Here is an 11,786-nt window from a genome sequence, read left to right on the forward strand (position 1 = left end):
TTCTTTTTTATTGTAGACATAAATACTAAAGTTAATATTTTTATTATTTTTTATGATGACCTAAATGCAAGAAATATCATCAAAGAAGTATTTCAATAGAAAAATAATTTCAATGAAAAATTAGTAAATAAATAAATAAATTATTTTGTTATCTTATTTTCTTAAGGTTGCACAACAAACCCTTTAATTTTTATGAGAAACATATAGAAACTAGAATAAAACCCTCATGCCACTTATTAATAACTCTTAAATGAATTCAAGCTTCACATAAAATAATTATATTTTTTATACAAAATATTAGATAAGAAAATTTTTCAATAATTTGTTTAGTTATCATATTTATTACTAATTATGTTTCTTTCTGAGGCTCCTATAATACTAAATACATGTTCTTTTTTTTTTTTTACTTTACATAAAAATTTCTCAAATGTTTTAGTCGGATTTTTAGTTTATATTCCTATGATTTTTTCCTCTACATATACTTGGTTATCATATTGATTCAAAATATATTTGTTGATCCTGTAAACAAATACTAAATAACATAGAGAATTTATCCTGTGATTTTCTAAAAAAGTCAAATAACTCACTTGTCTTATACATAACTGTTAAGTGATTTTATCTTCGACTGGTTCCAAGATGAAAACTAAACATCTGATTGCTGTCTTTGCACAATCAAAAACACATTAAGTAAAACTTGGGGTGAAAAATAGCAGAAAATGAATCTATGAGTTATTATCTCCTTCCATTAAGGAAAGGTAGGTCATGAATACCCAAGTTTTCTTGAGATGCAACTCATGTTGCCCCAAAGAACTGTCATTTTGCGTTTTAAAATGCTCCCAACACTAAGGTAGTATTGATTATTGAATTCTTTCCATCTGCACTCGCCTTTAAAATGGCCACTTGGTGAATATTATAAGTTGACTATTCCGGAGTAAGCATCATTCTATGCCATGAGTAGTTAGAAAACAAAATTTTGAACTTTCAAGTCTGAGACTCAGTTGAATATTGTCTTCACTCAAGTGATCAATTAAATTAAAAGAGAGCTCAATTCTCTAAGCCAAGACTAGGGTAGCTAACCAGCCGCCTTCTTCTCCCTCTTTCAGCCCCTGACCATAATGACTTCCACTTAACCAGTTTTCAGTGGAATCGAGACTGGCTTCTAATTCCTTTCTTGCAGAGTAGGAAAATTAAGTGCAAATATCACAAGTGAAATTATTAGTTTAAATAGAATAGAAAGCAATGAAGTACAAAATACAAAGCTTTCACTTTGAAAAGCATATTAGACAGTCAAAGGCACTTGCACAAATGAAGAAAAGGAAAAAGATAAAATCGACACTTATCCATTCATTTCAAATTTAAGGTTAAGAGGACTATCTAGAACATTTTCGTTCCTATGCAATTCATTTTCCTGCACTTGCCTTTGTTTAGGCAAAAATAGCAAAAAATGAAAAAAGCTAAAGCCAACAATCACGGTCTGAACACCAACAATTTTCACATCTGATACTCGTTTTCAATGTTCTTCTTTCTCATCGCGCTGCACGGGTAGGCTAGATGCGATTCCCATCTTCTCCAAAAATTGACATTTCAGCTTTTAGTCGTCAAGTGAATAATTTCCCCATCGCAATCGTAAACCTCACCAACTATTCCTTCATCTCTTGCATGTGACAGAATCTACGAAACATGCTATAAAGGAGCAGAGCCAGCCTCACAAGTCACACGACCCTCGTCCACTTCACTTGCAGCACATCCGACTTTGAAGATCTCCATTCCAAAGGAAAAAGCCTCATACTCCCCGAGACCAAGCCCCTCCCTAGTTTCTTCAGTTATGGAGATTGAATTTGATGAGCAAAGAAGCACACCAAAAGCTGACCGGGAGACATGGGTTTATGATTCTTCAGTTGATTATAAAGGAAGAATCCCTCTGAGGGCCTCTACTGGAGTTTGGAAAGCTGCCTTCTTTATCATAGGTAAGAATATCTCTCTCAGTTGTCTTCTTGCTTACATCCCCGGAGCCGTAGTTGAGAATATATATCTTGCTTTTCTTTGTCTTTTCTTCCTATATTTCTTGTGAAATTGATTTTCCCTGAAAAAACGATCTTGTGATGAAGATCGGATGATTAACATGTCACTTTGTTGTAAACATTTGAGGATTGTCTGTTACATTTCTTTGTTCTTGCAGTAGAAAGAAGTTATAAGATTCAATGTAAAAGCAAACGAAGTACTAAGTTGCCTGATCCAGTTTTAGATTTGCTGTAAACATTATCCTTTATGATAAAGCCAATATACCAAAAGCTGTTTCGTATCTGTTGTGTGGAGAGAAGAGAAACTAATAATTAGTATTCATTGTATAATCATATTTACTTCTTCTGACGAGAATTTCTGTCACTGCAAAAAAAGTTAAAGAAAGAAGAGCTTTAAGGAGAGAGATTCATCACCTCGCCCAGTTAACTGTAGCTAAATTTTCACGAAGACCCTGACCGCTATCTCTTGCAGAAATTGATGCATCATCTTCTTCTCCTTCCACACTCAACTCACATCCATACTTTTGCGTTTGTGATGTGTATCTTAGGCATTTCTTACGTTTGTGATCTGTCTTTGCATTTTTTTGTAGCGATCGAATTCAGTGAGCGGTTGAGTTACTTTGGGATCGCCACCAACCTCATCAGTTACCTGACCGAAGTTCTTGACCAAGACTTAAAGACTGCAGCCAAGAACGTCAACTACTGGTTGGGATTGACAACCATCATGCCATTGCTCGGCGGATTCGTGGCAGATGCTTATTTGGGAAGATTCAAAACGGTTCTCGTTTCCTCCGTCGTCTATCTTTTGGTATTAAAATCTTACATCTTCTCTCCGTCTATTCCTGGGAAAAAGTTTAGGGCCGGTTCTCATCCAACTGCCACCATTAATGTGGCAAGTTACACATCAGCAAGTGATCGGCCGCGCACATAACCATTTCAGCGTGCTGACGACCGCCTACTTTTACCCATTAAATGGACCGTGCTAACTCACCTTTCATCTAAGCCTAATCTCCTTACACTAATAATATATGTTCTTTCTTGTGCATTGAAAACAGGGATTAGGCCTTTTAACCATGTCTCACTTCGTTCCAAGCCTAAAGTCTTGTGAGGAAGATCAGTGCCAGAGACCAAGAAAGGTTCATGAAATAGTGTTCTTCGTTGCGATGTATATGATTTCTGTCGGAACCGGAGGGCACAAGCCTTCACTGGAGAGCTTTGGTGCTGATCAATTTGATGATGCTCATCCCGTGGAGCGGAAGCAGAGGATGTCATACTTTAACTGGTGGAGTTTCGGGCTTTGCAGTGGTCTCGTACTTGGGGTCACTGTAGTCGTGTATGTCCAAGACTTCGTGAGTTGGGGAGGGGGAGATGTTATTATTATAGCAGTAATGGCCGTAAGCACTGTGATCTTTCTAATTGGGAGGCCATTTTACAGATACAGAGTTCCCAAAGGGAACCCACTGACGCCCATGGCCCAAGTTCTGGTTGCAGCCTTTGTCAAGAGAAGACTTCCCCATCCCTCCAATCTTGCCCAACTCTACGAGGTACACATTGCAGAACGAGGCAGCCGAAGCCTTCTGGACCACACCAATAAGCTCAGGTTAGCAGGCATGAGACAAGCTGAATTCAATAAGAAAAGTTCTAACCCTAGGTTAATAGTGTGGTCACACTGAACCACTTATTGGTGCCTTACAAGGCAAACGCTTAAGATAGGCCATGTTGAAAATGGTTGTGTCGAACCATGAAGTCGAGTAGAAGATGCAGCTCAGCCAGTCATCCTGCCAAACATGAATGGAACTGGCTCATGTGAGTGGCACATTGATAGAGTCACACTTAGCCAGGTGATTCTAGGTATCTTATGGATTTGCTGTACAGCATAATCTAGCAAGTGGTATAGCAAATCTCAAATGCCTAGTGATATAAGATTTACTAGTCCATGGAGAAGCATAAGTGTAGTCCCATCAAATCACTGTGAGAGGATCATGGAACCTATTCACAGAGTAGAACAGGTCCCGTTGGTTATATTCACCTTTCCTAGGGGTGGGACTATTTCCTAGGGGTTACAAATCATCTCTAGTACCAGTTTTTGAGTAAGGGAGTCCAACAAAAATTTGCATCACATGTGAAATTGGGTCCAAGGCTCATCCCAAAAAGACTAGCCAACTTAGGAAACCTCTTTTCCAACTAATAAACTCAAGAATTTTCTGCTCCTCTTCACGTACATGCCCTCTTTTGTGGCTCTACCTGTGGATAATTTGGGTGGAGGCCCACATATGAGTATTTGCTCTGATACCATGTGAAGTTGGGTTCAAGGCCGGTCCCAAAATGACTAACCAACTTAGGAAGTTTTTTTTCCAACAAATAAACTCAAGATCTTTCTATTCACTAATCCATGTAGGACTATTCCTTAACATCACACTGTTTGGGTTGCCAGTAATTGCTACGTAACACTATCATTGGGATATTAAATCCCGTAGCTAAGATGTTTTTCGTTGTGTGATAATGAATTGCAGGTTTCTTGACAAAGCAGCAATCGTAGAAAATGACAAAGATCTCCAGACTCAATCGAACAAAAAGGAGACCTCATGGAGACTGGCCACTGTAACAAAAGTAGAGGAGGTGAAGCTTGTAGTGAGCATGGTCCCTATATGGCTGGGCTGTTTGGTGTTTGGCATATGTGCTAATCAGACTGCGACCTTCTTCATCAAACAAGCAAGCACCATGGACAGAAAATTGACCAACCACTTCACAATCCCTCCCGCTACCATCTACGCCCTCGCTGCTGTTGGTATGTTAATAACCGTAACCATCTATGACAAACTCTTAATCCCCTATCTAAGAAGAGCCACCGGCACTGAGAGAGGCATTAGTATCCTCCAACGTATTGGGATTGGCATGGCCGTGGTCACGGTGGGTTTAATCTGTGCAGCTTTAATGGAAAAGAAGAGGCTGAATTCCCTGGAAACAGAAAAAGTAGCAGAAGGATCCACCATGAGTGTCTTTTGGCTGGCACCACAGTTCTTGATTTTTGGTATTGGAGATGGATTTGCTTTGGTGGGTCTGCAGGAATACTTCTATGATCAGGTTCCAGAAACCATGAGGAGCCTTGGGATAGCATTCTACCTTAGTGTCATCGGAGCTTCCAACTTCCTTACCAGTCTCTTGATCACTATGGTAGATCATGTCACTAAAGAAATTGGTGGATCTAGCTGGTTTGCCAAGGATCTAAACAATAGCAGATTGGACAACTTCTACTGGCTCTTGGCTGCCATGGGTGGGATCAATCTATGCATTTTCACGTTCTTAGCTAGTAAGTACTCTTACAAAAATGTGGAGAAGAGGGTGGTCGATGCTGATTCGTATGATTGTGATGGTGTAGGAGCAATCCCATGAGATTGCGGACAAGTAATTAATTAGCTCCAACTCTCGTAGTATTTTTACTTTGATTTGAAGCCAAATGTCTCACGTAGTAGAATTCTTCACTCACTCCCCTTACGTATCATGTACTCCTTCTAGCTACTTATAGCATCTATGGATTTGAATTATAAAAAGGATTCTCTCTTAGAAGAAAAGAACATTGATCAATTCAAGAGAAATTCTTTCTCTAAAACAATCAAGAATCTACATGTCAAACTAACTCAAAGGGAGTGAAGATGGAAGGCAATTCAAATGGTTGCCTTAAAGAACGAGAGGCCAATGCAAGATGTCCTACCAAACGAGGATTGCAAACACATCTCTTTGCTTATTAGATTAAAAGATTAATGTTGGAATTAAAGTTATACATATTAAATGTAGTTTTCAATCAAGATTTAACCTTTAGAGATGCACTTTGTTGGCAAAACTTCAACACAGGAAAACTTTCCTCTTTGGCAAAAAAAAAATTATGAAGGTTTCTCTACCTACAAAATGAATTCCAACAACAAAATAATTTGTGTAGCCAATTTGTTTTCATGCGAAAAGATGATTCCTAGGGGGATGTTTGGACCCCACAGAAAAGAAAAGAAAAACAAAGAAAAAGGGAGAGAAATGTATTATCTATTGTTTGGCAACAAAGAATCATTAATAGAAAAGAAAATAACTTTATCTCTTAGTTAATAAATTTTCTCTCACAAAAAGATGAATTTTAGGTAGAAAATAAAAGAAATAGAAACTTGAGAGAAAAATTTTAATCATCAAAATTTTAAAATATTACTAACTTTCTTTTATTTTTATTTTTCCACATGTATCCAAACAAGAAAAAATACATTTCTCTTCCATTTTCTCTCTCTTTTTCATACGCCTCCAAACAAGAGAATAATATTTTTTCTTCTTTCTGTTCTTTTCTCTCCACTTTCTGTGTTCCAAACACAGCCTAGGGAAATTCATTTTTTTGTTAGGAAAATAGCTAACCAAGAAAAATTACTTTCCTTTAAGAAAGTTTTTATTAAGGTCATGTCAACAAATAACTTGTTCGGCAGTAGAATTCATATGGGCAAATTTTGAATTTCATGATGAAAAGTCAGAGTTTAATAGGCACATTTACCCTCATCCCTCTTGTTGCAACTACCCTTAAGTGTCCTAATGGACATTCTAGTGATCCACTCCTCAAGCATTCCATCCATTGTCCCTGTCTTTCATTTTAGGTGACCCTTTCATGAATTTGAGGTGAGCTCACACATTATATATATATATATATATATATATATATATATACATGAAGTAGTTTTTTGCTGGAAAATGAAACATATGTATTGGCAGTATTTGCATTCCACTGATAAAACATATTTACCTACATAATAATTATTAAACAATTTTTATAAGCTTTTGTCTGTCGAAAAGGTTTTCCACTATAAAATTAAATTACACATATTAAAATATTATTTCTTGTTCCTTTAATAGTTGTTTCTTAAAACATAAGTATTATTATTATTTATATAATAATAGTAATTAAAATATTAAACTGAGTTAAAAGGTATGCACTTTTTAAACATTTAATATATTATAAAATAAAATCATTTTAAATAAAAAATATGAATAATGTTTAAAATAGATTGAAATTTTTTATATGTTCAATATACATGTATGCATATTTTAAATTTCAGTAATTCTGAAATATATTAAAAAAATCAATTTTAGATAATATGAATAATATATCACTAACAATAAACAATAAAATTTAAATATACCTAAGACATGTCAGTAATTTACTAAAATAATATTATAGTAATATGAATAAACATAAAATGTTGCAGTGAATTTATTTAACCAATGAAATATTAAAACATCATAAATTACTTTAAAATATTAAAAATAATAATTAAATTAAAATAAATTGAAATAAATTAAAAAAATAGGGATTAGGAAATTTACCATCTCCCAAAAATTTCCTCTTTTTTTAGGAAACATTTCTCAATTTTTATGAATTAGAAAGAGAAAATAATAGGTTTAATAAAAGTAAAAACTTAAAAAGGAATATTCAATAAATTTTAAAATAAAATTTCTAATATAAAATATAAAATATATAATTATTTTAAAGGATTTGTGTAGGAACATTTCTTTGTTAAAGCCAAAAGGTGTAGACACCTAGAAACATTTAACTTTTATAAAAATAAATAAATTAATTAATTAATTAAAATTTTCATTTAGTTAATTAAATATAAAATTAAAAATATTTAATTTTAAAATTGAATATTTAAATTATTTTAAATAATTAAACCAAACAAATTATTTCCTTAAAAAATTTCCTCAATTTATTGTTCTTGTAATTTTGAAAAGTTCGATTTGGTAGTGTTTTTATCATAAAGATAATAATTTTTTTTATTTTATATAAATATATTTTATATTTAGCATTAACTTGTACTTATAATTTCATATATTTTAATAATTCCAATGATTACTAATCATTTAATAGATAAATATTTAGGTGATGGTTAAATAACAATTAGGTTGGTGTACTTATATACATTAGGTGGACTTAGTTCTTAGAACTTTTTCAGTTTATTTCATATTCATATCACTTCTATAGTATTAATTAGTGTCCATTATTTTATCTTTCCATATGTATTTTTTATTGACCTAGATTGACTCATTTTCTGATTTTCATGATACAAAACTCAAGCTAACTACCCTAAAAATTTTCAATTTATAGTATTTTAGATGCATTTCCTTCAAGTGACTCACTTACAATGTCTACGAGGGAGAAAATGTAAAATATATCCAAAACATATTTCAAAGATGAATCAAACGTTTTGGAATCCTTCATTCCCATAGAATTGGCCTAAATCATGTTTTGCACTTAATTCTATACACTATAAAACAACATGGTCCATCAACTTGTATAAGGCTTAATCGAACATATATGTGTTGACTGAGCGTTGACTCCCTTCTTGATTTTAATGATAGCAAAACATAATTGAGCAAAGTCTAAGCATTGAATTGACACATGCTTCTCAAATACCTCAAACACCATGGATTGTCAAAGCACTCTTGAAGAAGCACCCTTAGAAGAAAAATAAAAATTGGAAACTAGAGTTTAGGAATTATTGAGAAATTTCAAAATTCAGTCTATGCAACAGAGCAACCCAATTATTTCAAAATTTGACGTATAATGTAAATTTTGGAGCTTTACGACATATTTGCATTCAAACATGTTTTCATCAAAGCATATAAACAATTCACACATGTTAAAACCACTTAGGATTACAAATTCCATGCTTTAAAATTCACATAGTGAATTGACACTAGAATGATCAATCAACATATACCAATTATCGATCAACCAGAAGTGCCTAGGCCAAAAATATAAAGCATGATCAATCAACCAGGGTCAATAGATTGATCGACCTTAGAGAATGATCGATCATACAGAACCTTGTCAATAAGGAAGATAAAACATGATCGATCATAGACGGTTATTGATTGACCATGCTTGTTATTTGCTTTCAGTAGGAATTCTCACTAATCGATCATACCATCAATCTATACGACACTTTTAGACAGAAATATAGCTATTACACACTAATCAATCAATGTAAAATCAACTTTTTGCAAACAAGTAAAAAATGGCTAGTTTGGCTTGGGGAACTTATAAATACCCCACAAAGCCTCCCATTGAGAAGTTAATGAACTTTTATTGGCATAACTACTTCAATTTATTCTCAATCATTTCAAAATCCTTCATAGGTCCTATTTTGAGAAAGAGAGTTATACTTAGCAAAACTCTGCCATTCCTTTCTCAATCCAACTCCTTGCATTCGTAATTAGTCAAGCTCTTATCTACTCCACTGTGCATCAAAGGCTGGAAGGATGGAACTCTCAAGGAGAAGGGTATCTCTCCAAAATTCAAGGGTGTAAGTTTTACATTTCTTTGTAATTTCAATTTTCTAATAGGTTCATCTAGAACCTTGAAAAATGTAGATAGAAAGGCCTGCTAGTGCTGAAATCTAGCTAATAACTTGGATAGATTAAGTTATAATTGTTTATTTTAGCATACACTTGGTTTGAAGGAGCATAAAAATCTCCTCCTTGTAATTCCACTCTAATAGAGTGATTATTAGCAGAATTTCCAAAACATGGTTTTTGGGCGGTGAATAACAATAGGAGAATATCAATAACAAAACTTCTAATAGGTTCATCTAGAACCTTGAAAATTCTAGATAAAAAGGCTTTCTAGTGCTGATATCTAGCTAATCTCTTGGACAAATTAAGTTATAATTATTTATTTAAGCAAACACTTGGTTTGAAGGAGAGTCAAAATCTCTTCCTTGTAATTCCACGCTAATAGAGTGATTATTAGCAGAATTTCCAAAACACTAGTGTTTGGGCAGTGAATACCAATAGGAGAATATCAATAACAAAACATTTGTTGTTTAATTGTGGTGTGGGAAATTTTCTCTATTCTTTTGCATTTTTATTTAATTTAATTCTTGTACACATTAAGTCTCAAAATTTCCACCAATTGAAGAACGACATCTTCTACATCCTCTCTTTGGTGTTGTCCTAGTCAAATTGGTTGCCTCCAAAGCTTCCTAAAGAAGGCTTATGCTCACCAGATCCTACCGATACCAAGTATAAAGCCATGAAGTAGACCACCAGGTGTACCTTTTTTTATTTATCACACATGTTTCACTTGCAAGGCTTCAAGCTTGGGTGTGAATCAAGATGTTGTCAACAGACTCAACCCCTGTTTTACAAAGACATGCAGTAATCAATCACTCCATTTGATAAAAACAGTAGTAATGTTTATAAATCATAAGGAGATGACTTTCTTCATTGGTTATTTTCCTGTTTGCGTGACACAGTTGGTTTATTTAAGTGTATTTGATAGATTCTACATTCATATTGATTAAATTATAGAAGACGATAACTTTTAAGATGAGGTAGATGATGGATGAAAAGGCAATTGCTTTGAATCTTCCCAAGTAAGCATCTGCTAGAAATCCTCCGATCAAAGGCATTATTTTTTACACTCCTGGCTAGGGTTGGCATCGAACCAAGCCGGTTCGTGAGAGGCTCGAGCTTGATAAAACCCCAAACTCAAACTGAATTTAAGTTCAGGTTAGGACTAGTTTAAGTACATGAGATGACTTCGTGTGAACCGCGATTCGTTTGAGTGGCTCAAGAGCTGGCTTGTTACTTATCGAGCAATTTTGATTTTCGGGGAATCGCATTAGGCTCTCTGTCTTCGGCAATTTTGCATCTTCCTCTTTGGGCTCGATTTTGACTACCAACTTTTTGTGTTCAATTTCGATTTCATGGAATCAACGGCAAAATTGGAAGGAAATCAGTGATGGCAATGAGAAGTTCACTTAGCCGGATCTTCCCCAAGCTTAAACAGAGAAAGAAGAGGTGTGCAATCTGCCCCTTTAGGTTAGTTTTTGTTTTTGTAACCGATGATTATAGAGGAACAATCTCTTCGTTCTTTGTCTTCTACAATTTCTTACTCAAATCTCTTCGTTCTTCGTCTTCTCGGTGAGGAACAAATCACAGAGGTGAAAAGAGCACGTTGAAAAGTAATGAGAGAGAAAGAAGCTCATCGGCCCCTCTGTCCCCTCTCTCTCTCTCTCTTGGATAGACGTGCTTGCAGCCAGAGGAATTTGTTCTGGCTTTAGACGGGTTCAGCCAACAGAAAGTTGTTCTAGGAAGGCGCATCCCGTAGGTCAAATCAGCGCCACCCCCCCCCCCCCCCCCCCTTATTTTTTCATGAATTATTGCCATTTTTTTAAGTTTTAATGGTGATTTTAGAGCTATATTTTTTTTATTTTCAAGACTCTATGGATTTAGCTCATGGAGATAAAGGCAGAGAAACCATTGGGATAAAACTAGAGGAAGAAGAGGTTATGGACTTGATGTCCTAACCCTCCCCCTGAAACTCTATTTATAGATTAATGAAACTATTGTATTACCATAATACCCATAAACTTAGGGTGTAGGGTTTATTGAATTTAGGATCCCTTTTCCAATATTCTGAGCAAGAGAAGAGAGAAAGAAAAAGGAGAAAAGGGGAAGAAGGCTCTCTGGTAGAGAGAAGAAGAGAAGAGGAACAAGATGTGCACCAAGTAAAGTGAGTAATTTACTCAAGAGAGAATTGTATAACTTTATTAATTCCGAGTTACAACACCTCTATTTATAGTAGAGGAAGTGATATAGTCCTTATACAATTCACCTTTAAATCTCCTAATACATTCCAACTCTAAATCTCCAAGATAAGTCTATCATGGAAGGATAACACTATCTAAAAGAGTTCTAGTATAAGTTGAACTATAACTCTTCTTCACGAACATGGAC

At 34.6% G+C, this 11,786-nt stretch overlaps 1 protein-coding gene across 1 annotated transcript; it reads left to right on the forward strand.

The window, feature by feature from the left end:
* Positions 1 to 1,819: 1,819 nt before the first annotated feature.
* LOC137966660 (protein NRT1/ PTR FAMILY 5.7-like) lies at positions 1,820 to 5,472 on the forward strand. The gene is made up of 4 exons (XM_068813344.1): positions 1,820 to 1,967; positions 2,612 to 2,829; positions 3,077 to 3,621; positions 4,535 to 5,472. The coding sequence occupies exons 1-4, from the start codon at positions 1,826 to 1,828 to the stop codon at positions 5,412 to 5,414; spliced, it is 1,785 nt and encodes a 594-aa protein (XP_068669445.1). The 5' UTR covers positions 1,820 to 1,825; the 3' UTR covers positions 5,415 to 5,472.
* The last annotated feature ends 6,314 nt before the right edge of the window (positions 5,473 to 11,786 follow it).

The sequence above is a fragment of the Aristolochia californica genome, unplaced genomic scaffold (genome assembly GCF_029961685.1).
Source record: "Aristolochia californica isolate CCGP_79_NKW_82.1479 unplaced genomic scaffold, dmAriCali1.0.hap1 SCAF_5, whole genome shotgun sequence".
NCBI lineage: Eukaryota > Viridiplantae > Streptophyta > Magnoliopsida > Piperales > Aristolochiaceae > Aristolochia > Aristolochia californica.